This window comes from Lissotriton helveticus, chromosome 8 (genome assembly GCF_964261635.1).
Source record: "Lissotriton helveticus chromosome 8, aLisHel1.1, whole genome shotgun sequence".
Classification (NCBI taxonomy): Eukaryota; Metazoa; Chordata; class Amphibia; order Caudata; family Salamandridae; genus Lissotriton; species Lissotriton helveticus.
This window is the reverse complement of record NC_136069.1, coordinates 1,727,671,800-1,727,698,121: the sequence shown is the minus strand read 5'-3', so window position 1 is coordinate 1,727,698,121 and position 26,322 is coordinate 1,727,671,800. Positions and strand designations below refer to the sequence as shown.

General features: G+C 48.0%; 1 protein-coding gene across 1 annotated transcript in view; it reads left to right on the top strand.

Annotated features, from left to right (window-relative positions):
• The first annotated feature begins 2,060 nt into the window (after positions 1–2,060).
• Positions 2,061–26,322, top strand: part of LOC144773663 (TRPM8 channel-associated factor homolog) — a 93,934-nt gene continuing 69,672 nt past the window's right edge. The window contains exons 1-2 of the mRNA XM_078658811.1: positions 2,061–2,135; positions 13,170–13,805. Of these exons, the coding sequence (XP_078514937.1) occupies positions 13,189–13,805 (617 nt within the window). The 5' untranslated portion in view covers positions 2,061–2,135; positions 13,170–13,188. The remainder of the gene's footprint in view (positions 2,136–13,169; positions 13,806–26,322) is intronic.

Genomic DNA, 26,322 nt, shown 5'->3' with positions numbered 1-26,322 from the left:
GCGCGATGTCACCGGTCCTTATAGCTCTGGGTCATACAATGCAGCACACATCGTGCTGTGACCTGATGCTCTTTGCTAATGTCCTGCCGGGTCTTCGATGCTCCACTGTGCATTGTTGAAGCGCACATCAACGTACAGCTTTCGGATCCCAGCAGAGCCTATCTAAGGCCATGGCACACCGCAGATCATATTCATGTGGGTTCTGAGGATTGTGTATTTGCATTTGGAGTTTAATGCTGGCATGTTTCATAACTTTTACATATTGAGCTGTAAAAGGATGTGCCAATATTTCAGAATGATATCACCATATGACTGTCTTATGAGATATATCACCAGTGTGGATTCATAATATAAGATTCTCATCTCTTAAAGCTATTGTGCTCTGCACTGTCATTCGGTGTAGTAACAATTCATAATTAAATGACACAAGAAAATGGAAAAGTGTCTAAGATGCTCTGTACTTTGTCTCATGTTCTTAATTTGACTCAGTCTACTAATGAAACCCAATCATTGCATCAGTTTCGACTCCTCAGCATCTCTGATGGGTCATCGACAGTATAGAGTTTACACAGCAGGGAGCTTCCTGGAGGTCCCCATCAGGTCGGGGTTAGCGAATGCCTCAATGTAAACTCGCTGCTGTTCTATAAAGTGTCATTGTAGTTGCAGTTACACACCACAACTCAGTGCACTTTAAGTATCTGCTGTTACCTTTTCACAGTTCTTGCGCTACTTTGATATAAGGACTCACGGTACTCACAGTTACACACCATTCCACAAAGTACACCTTGTCAAGAACCACTTACCTCATCTCTGGGAGGTTGTACTAGGATCACTTCACTACACTTTACTGCACTGCACCACACTGCACCACAGTCCATGTGCTACTGTGATAGATAGAATGACTCACAAAAAACTCAGTTACACACCATTCCACCAAGTACACCTTGTAAATAGCCACTCAGCTAATCTCTGGGGGGTGTACATGGATCACTGCACTGCACTGCACTGCACCACACTGCACCACACTGCACTACAGTCCACATTGTAGTGTAATAGATAGAGTGTCTCACAGCACTCTCAGCAACACACCATTCCACAAAGTACAGCCAATAAGGACTCCGGGGAAAGAAAAGTCAAGCTTTGCTGGTTCGCTGGTTTCTAAATTAAGAGGACTGCCCGATAGTTTAGCACAAATGATGCTGCATGGTGCTTGCGATGGAGCACCCAGTCCAGCAAACTTTGAATTAGGCTCTTTGGAAAATTTGAAAACATAGGTGAGGAATGGTTCATGCTAGGTATAATACTTTCGCCCAATTATAGCTAAAGACAGCACTTTGAATGCTGGAGTTTTGAGCTGAAAGTAAATTCTGATGTCTGAAAAGCCAAGATTGACAGATGTAGGTAATCAAGCTAAGAACAGGCTATGTAGGTGAGAGGGCAGAGAGAGCCTTTCAAATGCAAAAGCAAGCACCTCAGTGCTGCTGAGCTAAGATTAGCCCTTCTTGGATGAGGAAAGCAGCATGCTACAAGACATCACATGCCAGAAAAAATGTCTGGAAAGACAATTAGAAAGAAAAGCAATGTGCTGACACCCCTCTTCCTGCGTCCATTCTCAGCCTTGACATTGGTGTGAGGTGGTGAGCCCAGCAACAGCCCTACGACGTGCCCTGCTTGAACAGGTGATGCCCACGAGGGACGCCAGTGGTTTTACAACTTCTTGGTATTAGGGTTTCTAGAAAACACCCATGCTACGGACTCTCCCTAGCTCTCCAAGCTGTTGGCAGCTGCTTGCTGCCACGAGGCTGCATGCCACTCACTGCCAGCTTCAGTTTGGATCCCAGGAGCTAAACAAACATGGCCTGTCCTTTTACTGCTGCAAATAGACGCCGCGGGGAAGGCTGTGGGAGGGGGGTGACTACGTGATCTTCTCTGATCTGAGCCTGAGAAGCTGCTCAACATCCTTTACTACGACTACAAATGTTATACCTCCACACTAACCACCACTGCACACCTAGCAGCTCCTCCCTCACCGATCACCACTGCACACAACAGTTCACACTCTACTCAAAAGAGCCCAGAGACTCATCTCCACACTTTAGAGTGCTGCCTACCAGGCACTTTACCCACTCCAACAGGTGAGTGCAAGGGCAATCAGAGCTGCAGAAGGTGCAGCAGGCATAGAGGGCGGGGTGTGGTGGGGGCAGTGTGAAGCCCAGTCCGAGCACGGTCTGTTTACTTATTGTTATTTTTAGTTATTTTAAAGTATTTTTGTGTTGTGTTATATTGTGTTGCGTTGTATTGTATTGTACTGTGTTGTCTCATATTGTGCTGTATTATATTGTACTTCACTGTTCTATATTGTACTGTGTTGTATTATATTGTACTGTGTTGTATTGTATTGCGTTATCATATATTTTAATGTGTTGTAATATATTGTGTCGTATTATATTGAACTGAGTTGTTTTATATTGAAATGTGTTGTATTGTATTGTATTGTGTTGTATTATATTGTTTTGCATTGTTTTGTTTTGTATTGTGTTGTATTACATTGTACTGTGTTGTATTATATTGTACTACGTATCAAGAGAGAGAGAGAGGACCAGAAAGCTAGTCCTTATCCCCGGGGTTTATATATAGTGTTAATCAAAAGAGACTAGCTTATGCATTATAGGTAGGACAAAAAGTTTAAGGACTCAGGTATGTTTTGTCATGGGATGGGAGCATCTGGTTAGTGTGCTCATGAAGCCCTCACCCACCAACCTGGTTGGTGGCATGCTTCATCATCGGGCCCACCCAATGACACCTAGCGTGTCCCGGGTGTGCTTCGGCGCCTGGTTACAGCGGAGCAGGTATGTCGCTGAGTGTGCGTTGAAGAGTGTTGTGAATGTGATGTTAAAACGGCTTGGCGATGGTCCCAGTACCCGAAGGTGAATTAGACTTTAATACCTGGGCCACCGTCAGCGGTTAAAAATAAGGCTGTAGGATGTTGGAGGCAAGTTACGACCTCCCACATCCATGGTAAGTCAACATGTTTCAGCCAGTGCCTTATGAGTATGCTGGCTTTCTTCAGGACTAAATAAAAGTAAGTGTATGTGATTAAACTAGTGGGTGTGTAATTCAGACTATGTGTATACACGCCCTAAAGTGTTTATCTTTGTGTGAGAGGGGGATTCCCTTCTGTAAACACCTGTACATGTAACAAATAGACGAGGACAAAACACACAGGGGGAAAAGAAGAGTCACTTGAATGTATTCCATTATATACATCTGACTGCCGGCTTTGTAGCGGGGAGGGTGCAGGCTATAGGCGGCTGCTAGTGTAATGGTATTGGTGGTACCATTAGGGTGAGATTCGCACTTATAGTTCGGGGGTGGAGTTGCTAAAACACGGTAATAACAACCATAGTGCATATATGTGAAGAAAGGACGCAAGGTTGTTTCTTACGCTAGTTTAAGCAGTATTATGCTCCAAGGTTGTGAAGAGGCAAGGGGTTGACCCTGTAGGAAAGAAAGGTTTTGGCCACTTGGATTAGGAGACCTGTAAGGGAGAAAAGGTAGCGCTTACCAGTGGTCGTGGTGGTTGTTCAGTCATACTCACAGCTTTTCTGGGTAGGACCTGCTCTGAACCTGTTGTGCCTCCTTCGCATACCGGTGGCGAATGACCGGTATCGCCAAGTGTTTTATACCATGGTTAATTGGGTTATTGCTTGCATCTGTATGGTGGAGGAAAGAGTAGAGAGACTCAAACTGGTGAGTCATGGTGCTCGTGGGGGCGCCCGGGTGTTCTCTGCTACACGCGAGTCGCGTTCGCGCATGCGTGTTGCCAGCGGCAACAGAGCGCATGTGCGGGCGCTAGTCTTATCTTCGCGCATGCGCATTGTGAGAAGCGCGCGTATGCGTTCCATTGCGCTTGCGTGGGAGCGGGGCACTGAGTTATTGGCTCATGAAGTGCCAAGGTGTTGCTATGGGTAGTTGGCGCTGGCAGGAGGCAAAAAAACCGCTGGCGCGCGGAATAGTTAATTATGAGTAAATGTACCTTGCCAATGCGCTGAACTGTTGGCACAATGGTGGGGTTAGGTTGAAGTGCTTGGGAGATGCACTGAAACCATAGCCACTGGCGGGGAATGCGTACTGCCAGGGTGCTGGATGGAGGGTGGTTCTATTAACATGATCATGGGGGCACCATTAAACCAGTATTAAGAACTGTGGGGCTCTATCTCAGGGGAGATATGCTACAAGGGGGTTCTTTGTAATCTGTGGTAGGCGGAGAAATGTCAGCCCTGGTGGGTTTACAGGGTGGTGCTGTAGGTATACTTCTTAGTGTCATGGGCATGTCAGGGAATTCCCAGGGATGGCGTCATTAAGGCCCTGGGTAGCCGTGGAAAGGCGATATATCCATCGCTGCTCTTTGCTCAGTAGTTTTTTGTCGTTGTCAATTGTGCTCTCTGATATTTGCTCAATAACCGTCCAGTTTAGGTCGTTGGGTGTGTGGCAGTGGGTGATGAAGTGGTTGGTCAGTCTGCTGATGTTTTTCTTGCATCTTATGATACTGCGATGCTCTGTTATTCTAGTCTTGACTTTGCGTGTTGTCATCCCCAATTATCGGAGGCCACACGTGCATGTGAGAAGGTATATCACATTGCGTGAGTTACAGTTGGTATGGTTACGTTGGGTCCAGATTTTATTGGGCTCCAAGTCCAGAGTCTTTGTGTGTGTCGTAAGGTGACACACGCTGCAGTCATTGCAGGGGTAATGTCCTGTGACCTTAGGTAAGCCCCATGCATTCAGGACGGTGTTCGTCTGTGTTTTTGTTGTGGTCTGGGTCGGGTGCTGACCAATTGGTCTTTGAGATTGTTGCATCGTTTATATGCAAATCTCGGGGTGTCCCATGTCCTCTGTCCAGAGTTGATTATTCTCCAATGTTTTTTGATGACCTTTGCTACTTCGTTGGACATTGTGTTGTAGGTGGTGACACAGGTGATGGGTTGTTCTTGGTCCTCCTTTGTGACATTGTCAAGTAGGGCATCATGGTTTTGATTTCTAGCCCTTTTCTGCATTTTGCGGATGATGGCTTTTGGGTAGCCACAGTTTTCCAGTTTGATGGCCAGGTCCGCAGATTGTTGTTTGTAATCTGTGATACTGGTATAGTTTCTACGTATGCGTAGAAACTGGCCGAATGGTAGGTACAGTGACCGCTGCGCCTCTCACCAGGCCGGGTCACCCCCTTGCTCCTCCTGCCGCCTCCTGCTCCAGCCTACCTTGCCGCTTTTCCCGCCGCCGCAGACGCCCCCCTGGTCCCACGAGCGGCCCAGCCACTGCAGAGCCGGCCGCTCGCCAGTTCTCGCCGCTGCTCGCCCAGGCCCCGCCCACCACCGGCCCATTGGCCGAGCCGCTCCCACCGCCCAGCTGACCCGCCCTCACGTCCCCCTTCTTATGACGCCCTCAGAGCGTCCGCGCAGCGGACGCGCGCAGCGGGAGCACCGATTGAGCGCCGAAGGTGCGCCAAAGGTAAGCCCGTCTACGCCCGTCCGTGCCTGGACCGCGCCCAGGGCCAGGACCCCTGGCCCTCGCAGACCCCAGCCCACCCGCCGGACGTACGACGCAGCCACCTTCAACGCACTCAATGCCGGCCGAATCCCGGGATGCTACCGAGCCACCCCGAGACGCACCCACGGACCCTTCTGCTGCAACGCCTGCAAGTTCACCTGCAACCGGACCCACGCCACACCAGCACACACCAAGCCGAACTCCAGCACCACCCACCTGAAGTGCATCCTGCTCAACACCCGCTCCGTCCACAGACACGCCGTCGAGCTCTGGAACCTGCTCGACACCACAGCCCCAGACGTCGCCTTCCTCACGGAAACCTGGATGAACGCCTCCTCAGCGCCCGACATTGCCATCGCCATCCCGGCCGGCTACAAGATCATCCGGAGGGACCGCGTCAACCAGACAGGAGGAGGCATCGCCATCATCCACAAGAACACCATCCGCATCACGACCAACACCGACGACACCCTCGCACCCGCCGAACACCTGCACTTCGAGATCCACGTCAACCCCAAGACCACCCTCAGAGGCACCCTCATCTACAGACCCCCGGGACCACGCACCCAATTCAGCGAAGACATCGCCGACTTCATCAGCCTACACGCCCTCCCCTCCGCCGACTACATCCTCCTCGGGGACCTCAACTTCCACCTGGAGAACAACAACGACCGCAACACCACCACCCTGCTGGACAACCTCGCCAACCTCGGACTCAAGCAACTGGTGACCACCCCCACCCACTGCGCCGGACACACACTCAACCCGGTCTTCTCTTCCAGCAAGGACATCACCTTCAGTCACGCGACGGGACTCCACTGGACGGACCACAGCTGCGTCCACTTCAGCTTCAGGAGGACCACGCTCCACCATCACCAGCATCAGGTTCCCCGCAGAAGCTGGAACAAGATCACTGCAGACCAGCTCGCTACTTCCCTGAGCAAGAACCCTCCCACCAGCACAACGAACCCCAGCCAAGCGGCCACCAACCTCACGAAGTGGATCAGCGACTGCGCAGACGACCTCGCCCCTCTGAAGACCCCGCCGAGCAGACCCGGCAGCAAGAAAGCCCCATGGTTTAACGAAGAACTCAAGAGCTCCAAGAAGAACTGCAGAGCACTCGAGAAAACCTGGCGCAGAGACCCAACACCGGACAACATGACTGCCCTCAAGCTCGCCACCCGAAAACACCACCAACTGATCCACATCACCAAGAAAACCGCATTCAAGGAACGACTGGACAACAACGCACACAACAGCAAGGAACTCTTCAACATCGTGAAAGAGCTCTCCAACCCCACCGCCAGAAACAACGACATCACCCCTTCCCAAGACCTCGGCAACTCCCTCGCCTCCTACTTCCACAACAAGATCGCGGACATACACAACAGCTTCAGCACTCAACCGACGCACGCCACGACCGAGCCACCGCCCCCCACCACCACCCTCCGCGCATGGACCCCGATCAGCACCGAAGACACCATCCGCACGATGAACTCCATCCACTCCGGATCTCCGACCGACCCCTGCCCTCACCACGTCTTCAACAAGGCCGATGCTGTCATCGCACCCCACCTGCGGGACATCGTCAACACCTCCTTCGACACCGCTACCTTCCCGGAGAGCTGGAAGCACGTCGAACTCAGCGCTCTTCTCAAGAAGCCATCAGCCGACCCCACCGACCTCAAGAACTACCGCCCCATCTCGCTGCTCCCGTTTCCGGCAAAAGTAATCGAGAAGACCGTCAACAAGCAGCTGGCCGCCTTCCTCGAGACGAACGGTTCCCTCGACCTCTCGCAGTCTGGCTTCCGGGTCAACCACAGCACCGAGACCGCCCTGATCGCAGCTACCGACGACATCCGAGCCCTGCTCGACAACGGAGAAACAGCGGCCCTCATCCTCCTGGACCTCTCCGCGGCCTTCGACACTGTCTGCCACCGTACCCTAGTACAGCGCCTCAGCAACGTCGGAATCCACGAGAAGGCACTGGAGTGGATCCCCTCCTTCCTCGCCGGAAGGACACAGAGGATGCGCCTCCCCCGTTCAGATCGGAGGCCACCGAAGTCATCTGCGGCGTTCCTCAAGGCTCCTCGCTCAGCCCAACACTCTTCAACGTCTACATGAGCCCCCTCGCAGCCATCGCACGCCAGCACAACCTCAACATCATCTCCTACGCCGACGACACCCAGCTGATCGTCTCCCTCACCAACGACCCCGCCACCGCCAGAGCTAACCTGCACGAAGGGATGACAGACGTAGCCAAATGGATGTCGAACAGCCGCCTGAAACTGAACTCGGACAAGACGTAAGTCCTCATCCTGGGATCCTCACCCTCCGCCTGGGACGACTCCTGGTGGCTCCCCGCCCTGGGCAGCGCACCCAAACCAACAGACCACGCACGCAACCTGGGCTTCATCCTGGACTCCTCCCTCTCCATGACCAGACAAGTCAACGCCGTCTCCTCGTCGTGCTTCAACATCCTGCGCATGCTACGTAAGATCTTCCGGTGGATCCCCACCGAGACCAGGAAGACGGTCACCCAGGCCCTCGTCACCAGCCGACTGGACTACGGCAACTCCCTCTACGCCGGAACCACCGCCAAACTCCAGAAGAGACTCCAGCGGATCTAGAACACCTCAGCACGACTCATCCTGGACATCCCCCGCCGCAGCCACATCTCCGGACACCTGAGAGATCTGCACTGGCTCCCGGTCAACAAAAGAATCACCTTCCGGCTCCTCACCCACGCACACAAAGCCCTACACAACCAAGTCCCAGGACACCTGAACAGCCGCCTCAACTTCTACGCTCCCAAACGCCAGCTTCGATCGACCAGCCACGCCCTCCTAATTATATTGTACTGTGTTGTATTGTATTGCGTCGTATTATATTGTACTGTGTTGTATTGTATTGTGTCCTCGTCCTATTATATTGTACTGTGTTGTATTGTATTGCGTCGTATTATATTGTACTGTGTTGTATTGTATTGTGTCCTATTATATTGTACTGTGTTGTATAATTTTGCATTGTACTGACAGTGGCACCTGGTAATCTTTGGAAGTGTTGGACTTATCACTGTGCAATGAATGTCAATCAGGGAGTGAAGAAAGTGAGTTACAGAGTCCACCTACAGGGAGGGTTCGAGGAGGGAGTTTCCCCCTGTGAATATTTTGAAAATACGGCCTCAAACTGAGCATTCTACAGTACATTTTCACATAAATGTGGTAAAAGGCACCTGCCTTTTGAGGCTTACCAACTGTGGTCCTTCAGACCCTAGCACCCTTTCCTCCTCAGTCCAGTATCCCTGCACTCGCGCTCCCCACCCCACTCTCCAGCCTCCTCACCTCTGTACCCTGTTGAACTGTCCCCGCACCTTCGCTCGTACCTGCTCTTGAACTCTTCACTCCCTTGAGGGGTGCATTGTACGTTGGTTGTGCACTCCAATCCTAAGCGTCTCAGGAGTCTCTAAGCATGTGCTCCTCAGCGCGCACTCACAGCTGTAGTCTCTCTATCATTTACTTTCACTCATTTTCATGGCATTCACTCTCTGTCATGAACTTTCACTCTCTCGTCCACTCATTCTCTGCCAGTCACTCTCTCACTCACTCTCAGTAACTCACTCTCACATTCACTGTCACTCACTCAATTGCTCACTTTCACTCTAGCTCTCACAGTCACTCAGGGGCATATTTACAAGCAAAGTGGCAAAGCGTGCCGCTAAGCCATGAAGGCTAACACCACGCTCCATCACTTTAGAAATGCAGGGCTGCACCATATTTACAAGAATACGGAGCAGGCCTGTGTTTTCCCCTGCGCTGGTGCTAAATCTAGCTGCCTAGCAGCAACCAGGCACTCTTGCACCATAGTACAAGAGTGCCTGCGCTGCTGGGGAAGATTGTTTATGTGCACAAAGGTGTTCATTCCTGCAGATAAACAATCTGAAATGGCGATTTGAAACTTCTATGTGTGCTGCTTAATGCAAAACGTCATTTTTTTAATGATTGTTAATGTGCACGAAGGAACACCTTCCTGCACATAAACAATCAGGGGCATTTTGCTGCCCCCATGTGTGCTGCACAACGCAGCACACATGGAAACAGCATAAACGAGGACAAATTAAAAATGTCTCCTCGTTTTGCCAGGGTAAGACCAGGTTTTCTCTGGTCGTAATTTTGGCACTGCCTCATGTTTACGCCACCCTTGTAAATATGGGGCAGCGTCAAAATAAATGAGTGTTGTGGTGGAACGCCCAAAACAACACCCATTGCCCACCCGTCTCAAAATAAGTATAGGGTGATAGCGTGCCTTATTTATAAGGCAGCTTTAAGCCCATTGCCTTGTAAATAAGGGGAAGCCCGTATCGCCACAGGAATGTCATTAAAAGTGACGCAGTGGTGGAGATAGGGGCTCGTAAATATGCCCCATAATTTCTTAGTTACTCCCTCTTTCATTCACTCACTTGCTCTGTTACTCATTCTAAGTCACTCTTTTACTTCCTCTTACTTTCTCAATTACTCACTCTTAGTCACTCGTTGCCACTCATTCTCTCTCAAGCACACACATACATGAACGCACCAGTGTTTGACATTTGCGTCTTACTTTCATGGCCTCTGCCGCTAGTCAGTGCTGTGCCTCAGGTCCTGAGAAGCAGAGTCCATGTACACCATGAGGTAAGCGGCTCCCTCTCTTTAAACCCTTCCATGCAGGGCTAATTCCCCCGCGAGATCATCACGACTCCACCCACTCCCATGGTACGCCCGCAAAGGCGGGGAATTAGGCCTGTGTGGGCCATCCACGGCAGTTATGACGTGCTCAGTTCGTCATCTCGTCTTGCGCACAGCTCCACTGTGCCTCATGACGAGCTGAGCTCGTCATAAGCGTCGAAGGGGTTAAAGCCCCCACTGTGTTCAGCTTGCAGGGGCCTATACAGGGTGATGGAGAGTGCCTGGCCTGATGTGGTTCTGCGCGGTCAATCGCGCTCTACGTATGACAGGTGGGCTTCTCATTGGTTAAAGTGCTGAGAAGTGCAATCCGAGCACTGCCTGTCTGCACTCTCGATACCCTCTTGGATGATTGGTGTGCTTTAAAAATCAATATAATGTAACATAACACTCGAAACACACAAACAGTGTGACTGACTGCGGGACCATGACATGTGTGGTTTGTGCTTTTAGTAAAGCCGCTGGGAGTCTGAAGCTGGTCACAGGCTGACAGAGCGAAAGGGAGGAAAGTCACACAAAAATACCCCAGTAGGGAAGCTGCCACTGTGTATTTTTGTATAGATATCACTTTTGTACCACATGTGAAGCACACAGACGCTTCTGGGTTCTTACATATATGTTTATACTCAGTGGCGGCTCCTTCGAGTGAGTGCTGCTGGGCGGTGTGGTGGAGCGGGCGGGGGAGGGTCAGGGTGGGGGGTAGTAAACTCCGGAATGCGGCCAAACTGAGTTGTGTATATAAATAAATAAATAAAACAAATGACATTGCACGCGCTGCAACGCCAAATCAGCGTTGCAGCACTCAATGACTTTGGAAAATCATGTGGCTAATCCCATTCCCAACTCAAAGGATGGTTATTCGAGCACTCACTGTGTCAAGATTGGATTACAGCAACGTGCTTTATCTGGGGGGCGGCAAAAAGCCTCCATCAAATAGTTGTAGGTAGTCCGGAACGGCAACGATGCCTTATAAGCTCCCGAAACGTGTTTCTGCCTCTCGGATCTTGATCCAGTGGCTTATGGTAGGGAAGCGGATTTACTATAAAGCCTCGTGCTATGTGCACAGAGTGAGGGCAGAGTGGGCCCAGAGTATCTTTATGAGTTTACTAAATCCCTTACACCAGCCCACCGCCTTTGCTCTGGCTAACTTTCCCTGTGCGGTGTCCCCAGTGTTGAATGCACACATATGGGAGGATGGTCAGTTACATATCAGGGCCCCAAGCTGTGGAAGGCTAACTCAGAACTTTTCAAAAGCTATCCCTGGCTATGACCTTCTGAAGACAGCTGAAGACCTGGTGGTTTTGAGTTAGAGAGACTTGGATAGACCTGACCTACTGTTTGATCACTGAGAAACCCCAAGTGGGTAGGTGAGCACTAACTAAAAGTCCATAATAATAATAATAATAATAATAATAATAATAATAATAATAATAATAATGAATAAATAATAAGCATCCCAAAGTGGCATCTAAAAGTAGATTGTCCATCATGTTTGGTAATAGGATCATTTTATGCTTTGGGACAAGAGCAATTTATAGGGCCCAATTCACAGAACTAACGCAAGACAAAATCCTAAACGTACTACTTTTGGTATTCACAGAAGGCATATAATAGTAGTAAAGTTAGGATTTTGACTTAAATCTGTCTTAAGTCTGTGTTCAGTCTATCTTAAGTCTGTCTTAAGTCTGTGGCAGATATTGTAGGAGCAGTGCCAAGGGTGCCAAAGGGCACATCTACCACCTCTGGTTGCCTCGTATTGGTGCCCATTTCAGGGCTGCATGTCTCTTTGCTGACAAACAACTGACCTGGAGACTCTGAGGACTCCTGAGCTCAGGGATACACTCAGATCATCTGCTCAAGTGGGCAGAGTATTGCAAGTGTCTGCCGGCTGAACCAATATTCATTGATGACAGTACAGGATGTTTATCACTCATGGGAGCTTGCTAGACTGGAATCCCTTCCTCTACCCTCCCAGCAGCAGCTGGTTGACAATTAGTGCAAGATTGACCAACTACAAGCATCTGGGCTACAGAGACGGAGACCTGTTTGGGGGTAAAGCACTAAACATAATAATGGCACTGAGGAGTTTATGAGTTAGAGAAAGGTGGGAAATAACCAGTGTGAGTGCAAAATTCCCTCAAATCTCTCAGCGCTGAGAGAAATTTTCCCCAGAGACTTCTCCTAAACACAGACGTTGATAATGTTCCCTCAGAAGAAGCACATTTTCTTTTGGAAAGGGGAGTGTTACATTAAAACACATTACTTTTATATGTAACTAGCGGCCCGACCCGACGTTGTCCGGGTATGACAGACATGTCTGCAATTAGAATGCGCCCCAGCGATCTGTGCATGCACCGACGCGTTTGTACCTGCTCTGAAGTTCTGGCCTCACAGTCTGCCTCAGAGATATATGCCTGTTGCCTTCCTGCCATGCACATCGTGCCCGGGCTCTGCATCCACAACACGGCGTGATGCACTGAGACGCCACACGCTGCGTCAACGTCACCCGAAGGCGTACTCAGCCGCCGCGATAGAACGCTATTCACACAATCCAAACGTCACCCGACGGCGTACTCAGCCACCTCGATAGAACGCTATTCACACGCTCCAAACGTACGCACACGCCCACCTCAGAGCCGGTGCTACTTCCAATGGACTACATTGTCACACAACGTGCTTTGTCCCCTCCAAAGTATATGTTGCGCCGGTGCATAGCCTATGCCCATCTGCTTTGCGTCACCTTTCCAATGCTGCATGCGGCGCTCCGGTTGGCGCTGTGGTTCCGGAGCTTACCTGCCTCAAAGGTTTGGTCTCTCTCTTTATTATGTTAGGATGGATGTATTCACAGTACATTGCAAGGATGGCTAATGGAAATTCTGATTTTTATTTATATTTTTTCAGGATTTGGTACTACATTGAAATGAGTTTCAAAGGATCTTATGCAGATTTGACTCAAGGCATTGACACTTTGTACTTTAAAGGAAGTTCCATTCCCTGCGAATTACTCCTGGTCGGGGATAAAGCCTTCCCTCTACTCGTGAGCAACTCTGGCCAAGTTCTTATCGCAGCTAGTCACTACGGGAAGGGTCGGATCGTGGCAATCTCTCATGAGTCCTACCTCAATAGCCCAAAGTTCTCAAAGCTTCTCCTCAATGCTGTCCACTGGCTGAAACCCTCAGCAGATGCTCTGGTTGGAGTCCAGTCTACCTTTGACTCTCTGGTGAAGACCTTCTCTGATCATGGCATCAAGGTGCAGTCCACTTGTGGGTTTCTGGAATCCTTTGGCGTGTATTGCATGGACGCTTATAATGCCAATCAGAAGAAAGAGCTTATTGCATTCGTGAAGAACGGAGGTGGTCTCCTCATCGCAGGTCAAGCCTTGGATTGGGCCTCCAAGAACGGCACAGAAACAGTCTGCTTTGAATTTCCTGGAAACCAAGTGATCAATGTGTCTGGCATCTATTTCACATCCAACGGGGTTGAGGGTGGAGTTTTGCCAATCTCCAAAGAAATTCCTCCTTGCCCATTGCTTGTTGGGTAAGTGAATATAAGACCTTATACTTAAACTGAGGTGATTGACAATTTGATAAACTCCTGATTCAAAGATGCAATTTTGCTTTTGTATGTATTATGTAGGCAGAGTTGCACATACTTTAATACAAAGGAAATATGTCAGATTGTTATTTGTTCACACATGAATCTCATTATCTATGTGAGCCATGCTTACAAAAAAAGATTAATTACATCACAAATTAGCAAAACCTGCAGGCAGGTGTGAGCTATGTCTTGTTTCCTTACTAATAGAACTACCCAGTTTCTGCAGTTGTAACATCTGTCTTTAGTAAGAAAGATGTATAAGTCACTGCTGTGTATGACTGGTTTCTTAAATATATGTAAGTATTTCATCCCTGCATAAAATACGCCTTTAGAGTTAGCAGATTGTGCCACAAAGATTACATTTGAAATTGTCTTTATTTCATTTTTGTGATACTTTTACTAAAATGTCTTATTTCTTACAAACCAAATGAAAACTATAGTAATTGGTCACTTTTCCACAATCCTATACATACAGATAATTGTGGAAAATAAATATATTTACACCTTTCATCACATTTGCTCATGAATTCCCTGATCACTCTGATTCACAATGGAAACTCACACAAGTATTTCAGATGTCATCAGTGATGTCACCGACAATGTCATGAGAGATGTAATATGTGCGGTCATAAGCAGTGCATTGCGGGGGCGCAAGTTATAGTTAGGCTAGCTAACTATAATTGCTGAATTTCAGTTGTTTTGTATGAATGAAACCTGCGCCGAACTATGAAGTCCCTATAACCTTTGCTTTTTTGGTGAATTTCTAAGGTTTTTTAAATTCTGTTTCCTAACTATAATGTCCCTATAATCTTTGCTGTTTTCAGTGATTTTCTAAGATTTATTTTTAATTCTATTTCCTAACTATAATGTCCCTGTAATCTTTGGTTTTTAAAGTTGAATTTCTAAGTTAAAAAAGAAAAAATCTATTTCCTAACTATAACATCCCTGTCACCTTTGTTTTTTTCAGTGAATTTCTATGTTTTTTTCAATTGTATTTCCCAAGTATAACATCTATGTATCCTTTGCTTTTTAAAGTTATTTCTTAGGTTTTTCAACATAGAAAGAGTTGACCCACAGATAGTCATAGGCAAAAACATTTTGGTATTTTAAAAATCTTGTTTGACTATACTATGTGTATAACTCTGTTTGACAATTCTGTACAATTTTTTCACTTAACAGTATAGTATTGAATCATGGTGCGCTTTCCAAGTTTCAGGCTGATGTGTGATGATTTGCTTGTGTACAAAACATTTTGTGGACAGAGAATTTATGTTTTACTTAGTAAATGTTATTATCATTTATAAATATAGTTCCGTAGTGAAACAAAATAAATGTAAACACTGTTTAAAGTTAGGATTAAAGTTGCATCGTATTTAGAAATTTTAAAAAGTTTTGTTATATTTGTAAATATTATATTTTTTCTACATTTTCTGTTTCCATGGTGCCGCCAGCATTCACAATGTCTTTGTTAACTATGTAACTGCTCCCCAACAGCCTGCAACACATAATCATTCCTCCAAGAACCTCCAAACAAGCCCGCCGTGGAAACTTACCAGCTTAGGCCCGACATGAACAAAGAGACGCAGAAGGATGGGTTACCACCTGCTATAGGGGTACACACTACCACAGTCTCAAGGTTGCCATGCTGGGTCTCAGCGTCTCCTAACATGGGAGCAGAGCTACACACACGGAGAGGTATGCGATGGCAGGATGGCCTATTCATTAGTCAGTCAGAAGGCAACCTTGAGCAGGAAAGGAAATAATAACTGAATACAGTGTTCTGCTGAGGCAAGCAATACAAGTAACGATGCCTAGTTCAGACACAGTCTAATAGGAATTGCGAAATACAAAATGGAGTCACGCTCGCTAACTGAAGCTCACACATTGCAGGGATAACTCAGTGGGTTACATGACATGAATTCAAATGGTGTCTAATTTAGCCACACACTGCTAACCTAATATAATACGGGACAAGTGCATGACGAGAATGGGGTTTTCAAGCCTAACACAAGGACGAAGGAGGTGGATGAACATGTTCATATTGTAAAAACACCTGCGTCTGCAAAGAAGGGTCAATAATAAAGTTGACATCAGCCAACATCAAAGAGCTAGCCCATCGGATCCAAAATGGATGCAAGGCTTTGGAATTCTGAACACTAGCCTTTGTAACTGCTTCCAAAGCAGGTACTGGCGAGTTCATATGAATACATTTACCTTGCGCCAGAGAGAGTTACTTTAGAATCGCAATCTGAACTGCGGTCAATATTTTTTCATTAAAGGAGAAACGCATCCCAACTGGAGTACACAAATGTGATTTATAAGCAATGGGGACCATGTACCCTTCATTGAAAGTCAAGTAGGTAAAACCTAACGCACCTGGTACAATGCTTATGACCAAATTTGTAGAATTGTCACGTGTTAACAAGAAATTTGTCATAAGCATATCAGGCTGCAAAGACCGAAGAATCACGGTATGTTACAGAATCCAACTGGAAGCCAAAAAAGAAGGTTGCAACAATGAATCTAAGCTGTTGCGCTGGACATAATCAGGAATGTAAGTCCTCCCAAAATTAAAAAATAACAGCAAAGATTAAACATTTTTAAGTGTAGATGGAGGTTGCAAGTGAGAAAAAATTTCCAGCAAGTAGGGGGCCAACCCCCTCCCTTCATTGTTGAGTTCGTAACCAAGAAAAAGGTCAGCCAAGAAGGTGGTGTAAATTTGTAACCAAAATTTGCAAAATGTGTAATAATGTGGTCTACAAGCAAGAGAGGCTGCTGTAATTCATCATCCGTCAAGAATATGTCATCGACATACGAGTAGGCATCAGGGTCGATCTCATGCAAAAGGGAAACTATAATAATAATAATAAGGAGTCTTGTAAAGCGCGAACAGCTACCTCACATGGAGGTGTCCCGGCGCTGTGAGAACAGACCAACCCATGTCAAATAGCGGATCTTAGCATGGTGTATTGAATAGCCAAGTTTTTAGCAGTCGTTTAATACAAGTTTCAGAAGGGGCCTGTTGTAATGCGGGGGGGAGAGAGTTCCATAACTCCGCCACATTGGCCGAGAAGGTTCTTCCACCCAGCCGCACTCTTCGCGCTCGAGGGACCACAAGCTGCACCCGCCCATTGGAGCGGAGGGTCCTCGACTGGTGATACCTGGGTAGCCTGGCTCTCAGATACTTAGGACAGATGCCATACAGGGACCTGAAGGCCAGCGTCAAGGTTTTGAACTTGATCCTACTGGCCACTGGAAGCCAGTGCAGTGCCCGAAGATGCGGAGAGACAGGGTGCTTGAAGGGAATACACCTCAGCAGTCTCGCAGCCGCATTCTGCACCAACTGTAATCGCTGAATTAGATATTGGGGAAGACCCAGATAGAGTCCGTTGGCGTAGTCCAGCCTCGATGTTACTGTGGCATGGACTACGGTCTTGCGACACTCTTCTGGTAGAAGTCTCAGGATCTTGCGAAAGTTCCTCAGCTTGGATAAACAGCATCCTGCTACCTGCCGAATATGAGAAACAAAAGAGAGACTGCTATCCCAGTGGACTCCCAAATTTTTTGCGCTCTGGCTTGGCGACGGGGGCGTCCCCATTTCCTTCGGCCACCAAAACTCTGCAGGGGGGGGCGATCCCTTGCCAAAGAAGATGACCTCTGTCTTCTCAGCATTCAATTTAAGTTTATTAGCGTTCATCCAGCTGGCCACATCTCGGAGGCACCCCTTAAAAGTTGCAAAATCTTCTTCTGACACCTCCGAGTATGGAAACACCAGCTGGGTGTCGTCCGCATAAGATATTGCCTTGACCCCCCAGTTTGAAATGAGTGTAAATAGAGGTGCCAAGTAAACATTAAATAGAAGCGGGCTCAGGGCCGACACCTGAGGAACACCACATTTTATCTTGGTGGGTTTAGATACCAAACGACCCAATGCCACCTTCTGTGTTCTCAGTGACAGGTATGACTGAACCCATCCCAGTGCTTGGTCTTTTAGCCCTATCTCTGCCAGATGTTGTATAAGCCTATCATGATCCACCGTATCGAAGGCGGCCGACAGATCCAGGAGAACCAGCATAGCTGATTCCCCTGCATCCATCGACCACCTCACTGATTCTGCCACTTCAATGAGTGCAGTCTCCGTGCTGAAGCCCGGTCTAAAGCCTGATTGAGTCTCATGTAGGACATCATTGTCCTCAATGAATTTGTTAAGCTGGCGCTGGATTAACTTCTCAAGCATTTTTCCTGGGGCCGCCAAAAGAGAGATTGGGTGCAGGTTACCCAAGTCCAGCGGATCCCCATTTGCTTTTTTCTTTAGTGGGAGGAGAGTGGCATGCTTCCAAGCGTCCGGGAATACCCCTGAAGTAATGGACCCATTCCAGATGGACTGTAGGGTGGGAGCCACAAATTCAGTTATAGATTTCCAGAGTTTAGGCGGGCAGGGATCATCGGGAGAACCCGATTTACATTTTTGGAGCTCCTTAATGACTGAATCTAAGTCTATCTGAAGGAACTGCTCGAGTGCTACCCCTGGCACTGTTTTTTTTACTGTATCTGATTTCTCCGTCCTAACCTCCGGGCCAAAGGAGTCGTACACTTTTTGGATCTTACCCTAGAAAAACTCCGAGATACAGTTGCACAATGATAGGGATGGGGAACCTCCCTTTCTATGCAGCTAGGTTTAAAGAAGGATTGCACCACTTAAAAAAATTCCTTGCTAGAGTGCTCTGCTTCTCGGATAGAGGTCGCAAAGAAGGCTTTCTTGGCCCTTCTCACTGACTTCTGTAGATTTTTTAGTGCATCCTTATATAGGTCCCTTTCTGCCTCTCCATACCTTACTCTCCATAACCTCTCTAATTTTTTACATGCCTTCTTTTCGGCTCTAAGATCACTCGAGAACCAGGGGGCCGATGGAGACACCCTTTGTGAAGTTGCAAGTTTGGCGGGTGCAACTGAGTCCACCATGTTCTTGATCCAGTCATTGAATAATTGCGCATCCGTGTTACTGTCAGCAGTTAAAACAGGTTTTTTCAGGCCCAGGGCCGGACCCATAGCCACAGGGACTAGCTTGTTCCAATGCCTTTTAATAAAAGTACATTTACTCCAAGCCGGTCTAGACGGGACTATTTCCACCGTAAAGGGAATAAGGAAATGATCAGACCAAGTCAGCGGCATGGCCGGCTCAACCTTTTACAATATCCCCATTATTAATAATTAAGTCTAACGTGTGACCAGCGCTATGTGTGGGGCCCTCATTACATAGCGTCAGATTTGCAGTCAACAAAGTGGACAGTAAAGTTTCAGCTAAAGTACAATTATCCCTATCCACATGGACATTAAAATCCCCTAATTAAAGAAAATGGGAGTGTAAGAGTGAGCTCTGAACAATCATATCCAGCAGTGATTCCAAGCTGGAGATGGAACCTCCCGGGGGGCGATATACTAATAGCCCGGCTAGTGTGGCCTGAGTGCCCATCTGGATACCAAAATGTAGGCCTTCCGCTCCTGATATCTGGATAGGGGTGGATGAGGTAAGCGTGAAAGCTGCCTTAATTATCACTGCTACACCTCCACCTTTCTTGTCCTCACATCGATTAGCAAAACACATTTTATAGCCCGAAGGTATAGCTAGTGCAATAGCCGTCATATTATCCTCCCTGAGACAGGTCTCTGTTAAAAACAGAGCGTCCCACTCATGATCCTCGAGGAGTGACCAAATGTCGGCCGCGTGCCTTGGCAGCGATCTACAATTTAAAAGGGCTGCTTTAAAGCAAACGGACCTTGGCGCTACTGTTTTAGCAGGTGTGTCATCAGCCACCCTACCGTAAGCCCCTAGGGTGAACCCACAGCGCTCGCATGTCTTAGATGAAGACCTCGCTTCCAACATCATCAGGTGATCTCTGCAGCCTTGGTCGATGTTTAGCGCACACAGGTCTGCAGATAACCAGGCAATCCGGCCCCCACCGTGCACCTCCCGAACAGCATGGCCGGCCGCGGTCGCAGTCCGGTCGCGGACGGGCGCAGACGGGCTTTCCTTTGGCGCGCCCGCTGCGCCTGTCCGCTGCGCGTACGGGGAAAACACATGATTTATAAGAGGGGGGGCGTGGCCTGTTTAGAGGCATGCCGCAAACACACTAGGGCTATTTTATATCCCATAGGCAATCTCGCATATTGGCGCTGATTGCCAAACGCACTGACTGTGGTCAAATCACGGCTCTCAGGAGCCAAAGAGTGGCTAAAGAAGACGTTGGAAATATCCAAGGTGGTTTTATATTTTTTGCAAACAATGTTATTCACTAACACAGAGCTATGTGTGTTCTGAGCTGCAAAGGTTTAAACGTGACTGTTTAGATGTCTGTAATCTAAAAATATGCGATTTGAACCATACTGGTTTCAATATCTGAACAAGAGAATTATTCATTGATGAAACACTGGGTTCAATCACACGCTGGTATTCCAACTAAGTCAAGATTTCAATTACAGATGTCTTAGAGTCCCATTTGATTGGACACTGTGGATGGGGCTGAGGTGTGCAATGCAAAGGAATCACATGAACGGGGGAACCCTTGTCCCAACCTGCCTGATTGCGATATAACGCCAGGGCTAAGGATAATGCCCATTTTGAGGCATAAGCCATTTTATTATCATCAGGAACATATTGAGAAAAACTAGGAAGAATAATATCTTCTCCTGCAGTGAAAGCTAGGACAAAAAAGGGAGGCTAATCAACCTCCACCAACAAAATAGCATAAGAAGAAGTGATGTTTTCCAAAAAACACTGCTTTAATTGTTCATTTAATATCACCTTCAATTTGGAGAATTACTTCAAAAAGTCTATCAGGAGGAGCGACTCGATCATCAGCTGTCTCTACTGTAATAAAAGTGTCAGTTGCTCTCGCCTTCAGACGCTGGTGGAGTGTCTGCCGCACTATGGTATCTTCTGCTGCACCATCGAGGAGGGTTACCGCCCAACTCCTGTTGAGGAGCAGAGTTCTCACTGTCTGAGGCATACTTTGCAGTCAAAGTGGCAACTTTTTTCTACTGAAATGGGGCACGCTATAGAGGTGGTACATCCTGCTTGACGTTTACATCAAATTGGCGCTGCGGGTCATGTCTTGCTTGCGCAGACTGACCTTGTCTGTGATCCTGACGTCCTCCCACCCTGAACTTTTAATCGGACGACACCTGAATGGAACGAGGGGAACGAGGATAGACAGACTTCCATGTAAGGACCAGTCCATAACATAAGGCTCCAATCCATTTATCAACCAGGTAAACAAGTCCTACCAGAACATTTGTCCTGAAGAAGACCTTCCCCCTAACAACAGCCCAGGTGCACCCCAGAAGGTCAAATTGCGTCGGCGTAATTGAGGCCAAGAGCTAGCAATTACTGCTATAGTCAGTGCACAAACGGCACTGCATCCTGGGAAGCGTAATCTGGGACGATAACCCTGCCTAATACCAAATGCTCTGACCTCTATAAGGCCACAGAATAGTATTGACACATAATTGATATAGAGGACCGATGTAAATGACTGCAAAGTTACAATTGAAATTCCCACTAGGATGATATCCTGCTCAAACCTCCAAGAATATCCTGCTCTCATAATCTGCTGCCAGCCCAGGAAGAATCTTTGTTACCAATTCTCAAATGCCAGACACCTTACCATTTAATCTCAAGTGCATCAAACTGCTCAACGAAAACCTTGATCCAGCAGACCCAACCACATACAGGCCCATGATTAGGAAAGCTGATTGAAGAAGCTTCCTTTACTTGAATGTCCAACTTCAGGGAACAAACCAACTTACTTTCAGACCATCAAACAGGTTTTCATCACCAGAGAATCGACCTTCCTCTCCATCTGTGTCAAATGGATAACTAAGAGCTCCAGAAATTGAGTTGCTGCACTTTTATCTCATCACTTCAAAGACAGTCCTCTACTCCTCCATCCTACCAGGCTTGAGAAACTTGGCATTCACTGAACCATCCTGCTATCTCTGTTAGAGCTTGTATCTTATTCCCCACTTCTTGCACCAATGCCTCTCACCAATTCTCTGCTCAATCCTCTTACCACTCCACTTCACCACCTTCCTCAGCCTTCTACTGGATGTCAGAATGGCCTTCAAATGATCTGCTTCAGCTATGTGCACACCTCGAAACAAGATGTCTGCCTACCAGCCATTGACCAACGAGTGCTGATGACCCATCTAGAATAAACTGTTTCAATATCTCCATCACAGTGCCTGTGTATGGGTACCGGAGTTCAAACTGATTTATCATGGGCTCCAAAGAGCAAATAATTGTGACGTGCAATGTCTGAGGTCTTGGCAAATTGAATCGCATCTTCAAACATGCGTCGGCTAGAAATGAAAACATCATGATGCTTGATGTTCAATCATTGGAGCTTTAAATGTAAAAGAGTAGAAAATCAATACAAGAAAAAAAGCAATTGGAACTTTCTCCAGATCTAAAGAAATATATAATGAACCTTTGAACCTCCTGAGGCGAAAAGCCGGGAGATAGATAGCACTGTTTTTAACTCTTGTGTGTCACGAATAATTTGCTTTGCTGATTTAATAGCACCTATCACCTGGCTTTACAGGACTCCTTCCTGCAAAACTTACCGCACAGCTGCCCAGCGCTGTCAGCGGGTCCCTCACCAACACGGCGCCATTGCCGGCGTGCGATTAGGCCACGCCCCCTTGGAGGCCACGCCCCTTTTCCGCAAGCAGGTATTTAAGCGCTGAGTTATAGCGTCACCTGCCAGAACCTTTGAACCTCCTGAGGCGAAAAGCCGGGAGATAGATAGCACTGTTTTTAACTCTTGTGTGTCACGAATAATTTGCTTTGCTGATTTTAATAGCACCTATCACCTGGCTTTACACGACTCCTTCCTGCAAAACTTACCGCACAGCTGCCCAGCGCTGTCAGCGGGTCCCTCACCAACACGGCGCCATTGCCGGCGTGCGATTAGGCCACGCCCCCTTGGAGGCCACGCCCCTCCCTTCCTCCTCATAAAAGCATGTGTCACTACCGTACGCGCAGCGGTTGGGCGCAGCGGGCGTGCCGTTTGCGCGCCGAAGGCGCCCCTAAGGCAAGCCCGTCTTTGCCCGTCCTCGCCAAGTCATCGCCTCTCGCCAGACCTTCTGCTCAAAATACGCGAGTGACACACTGTTATGGGAAAAGTCAACTCTTGGCACTTAACCCAGGCCAACGATGTGACAAACTAGAAGGCTGCTTGGGACAGACCGCCCTCTGTTGTAAGTCCTGTAACTTACTTATTGCAGAACCTAATCTCCCAAGACTCAGGGTTACTAGTAGGAAGCTTTCCTCGCTGACAATATCTCACCTTAATGTCAGGTCCCTAGTTAAACATCATCCTGAGGTTCATACGCTCCTTACAGAGGACAACCCAGACATCTTGTTTTTAAGCGAAACATGGCTCAAAGATGAACTCACCAGCATCCCTAATCTCACGCTGCCGGCTGGATTCTCGATGACCTCTATTAATAGAGACTCAAGAGGAGGCGGTATTGCGGTAATACATAGAACGTCATATAATTGTACCTTTGTGAAGGAAGACATTACGGGATGCGAGTGCGCTCGCTTTAAAATTACTACTAGCCCTCACTTCTCCCTAACTGGACTTCTCATCTATAGACCCCCGGGACCCACCTCCAAATTTATAGAGGAACTCCTAGAGACAGCCCATGCCCTAATTGCCAGCTCACCTAACCTTACGATCTTGGGGGATTTAAACCTCCATTTTGATGCCCTCGAGGATCCGACCATTAGTAACCTCCTAACAGACCTCACTGCACTTCAACTGACCCCTCGTATACTATCCCCCACTCACTCGGCTGGCCACCTACTCGACCCGGTCTTTACCAATATTCTGGAAGTGGAGGTGGACCCTCCCAAACCTATGGGATGGACAGACCACTTTCTGGTCACATTTGTGATCACGACCGCCACTCAGCCCAAAAAAGCGCTGCCCGTCTCCCGTTTTAATCGGCCCTGGCATAAACTTCACAATACGGACTTCCCTGCCAGTTTAGGTGAACCTAATCTGGATAGTGCGAGTGACATCAATATGGCATACGCTGCGTTTCAAGAGTGGATTACGAAAGGACTTGACACTACCATACCAGCTAAATGGACTAGAGGACGAAGTACCCCCTCTAATCCATGGTATGATGAGAATTTGAAAAATATCAGGAAAGAGTGTAAAAAGGCTGAACGCCAGTGGAGGAAAGATTATAGGGACGAGGAGAAAGCATGTTATCTGGCCAAACTCAAGCGATACCACAAAGCTATCCGCATGTCTCGGGCCTCTTTTTATGCTAAAGAAATTGAGTCCAGCCCCAACCCCACGAAAACTATCTTTAAATTGGTGCAAAAATTACAAAACGGTGGCAACCAAGCCTCATGCATCTCGTCCACTCAACAGTGCGATGAGCTGGCCACCTTTTTCACAGAAAAGGTGAGGAAGATCTATAACACCTTCTCTCATACTCCCTCTGTCGGAACCGCTGATCCCTGTGAGGCCCTCTGAGGCTCTAAACTCACCTCCCTACCGGCTATCTCTCTTGAAAACCTAGGGCCCGATGTAGGTAGGCCGTTACCGATCGGTAACGGCCGAAAATACCGATTTAGGGCCCTTACCGATCGGTATACTGGCATCGAGATGTAGGGCTCAAAAAAAAGTACAAATCGGAGCGAAAACCGAATCGGAATGATTACCGAATGTAAAAGAATCCGATACGTACATACCGAAAATCGGATACTGTACGAATCGGTAACACACCGAATCGGATGCAAACACCGAATCGTTGCATGTACCGAATCGGTAGTGACACCGATTCGGACATAAGCCGAATCGGTGCATGTACCGAATCGGTAGTGACACCGATTCGGACATAAGCCGAATCGGTCCATGTACCGATTCGGTAGAGACACCGAATCGGACAGTAGCCAAATCAGAGAACCTACCAATTCGGTAGAATCACCGATCGGGAAAACATAACACACCGAATCGGATGCAAACACCGAATCGTTGCATGTACCGAATCGGTAGTGACACCGATTCGGACATAAGCCGAATCGGTGCATGTACCGAATCGGTAGTGACACCGATTCGGACATAAGCCGAATCGGTGCATGTACCGAATCGGTAGTGACACCGATTCGGACATAAGCCGAATCGGTCCATGTACCGATTCGGTAGAGACACCGAATCGGACAGAAGCCAAATCGGAGAACCTACCAATTCGGTAGAATCACCGATCGGGAAAATCCCCGCTTCGGACAGATGGGGAGATGTAGGGAGGCACAGAAACACCGATTTTGGCTCAAAATCGGTAGAATCCACTCGGTAATTACCATGGATTACGATCAGGTGGTAACCAACTCCAACCCATAAAAACAGCCCCAAAATGCATTGCAACTTGCAGGATGGCAGCTTTTTATGTCATAGCGAGGCGGCTACGGCTACAGCAGCAAGGAGAGAGGGAATGGCAAAGAGAGGAGCAGGTATACAGACAGCGTATCACCCTGGTCATGCTGACAGATGCAGAGATCCTACAGCGGTACAGGCTGGACTCAGAGACCATCACAGACCTCATTAGGGACCTCCAACCCCTGTTGCAGCACCCCACCCCAAGGGCACACGCAATCCCTGTGCAGGTGCAGGTGCTATGCTGCCTACACCTGCTGGCGTCTGGCAGCTATCAAAGTGTAGTCGCTGTGGCAGGAGGGGTGACCCAGAGCAGCCTGTCAAGGTTCTTCCACAAGTTCCTTGATGCCATGATCCAGAGGATGGCCCACTACATTTCCTTCCCTGCAACCCAGGCAGAACTGGTACAGACCAAAGCAGACTTCTACCAGATGGCAAGATTCCCCCACATCATTGGCTGCATAGACGGCACACACATTCCGATTTGCCCACCATCTGACACAGAATACATCTACCGCAATCGGAAGTCCACTCACACCATCAACGTACAGGTGATCTGCAATGCGAAATGCACCATCACAGACCTGGTAGCAAAATTTCCGGGTAGTACCCACGACTCCTACATTTTCCAACAGAGCGGCATCTATGCACGGCTGATGGCTGGGGAATTTGGAGAAGGATACCTCCTAGGTGAGACACATCATCAGCCCCCCATAACCAAAAACAGCAAAGTGAAATACATGTATGCATGTAAGTAATTTTACCCCTTTTCCTTCTAGGCGACAGTGCATATGCCCTCCGCTCATTCATTCTCACCCCCTACCTCAACCCCTCTACACCCAGCCAAAGGAGGTATAACCGTGCCCACAAAAGCACCAGGAATGTTGTGGAAAGGACATTCGGCATCTGGAAAAGCAGGTTTAGATGCCTGCACAAGAGTGGAGGTGCAAGGCAGTATACCCCCATCACCTGTTGCAAAATCATAGCTGTCTGTGCAATGTTAC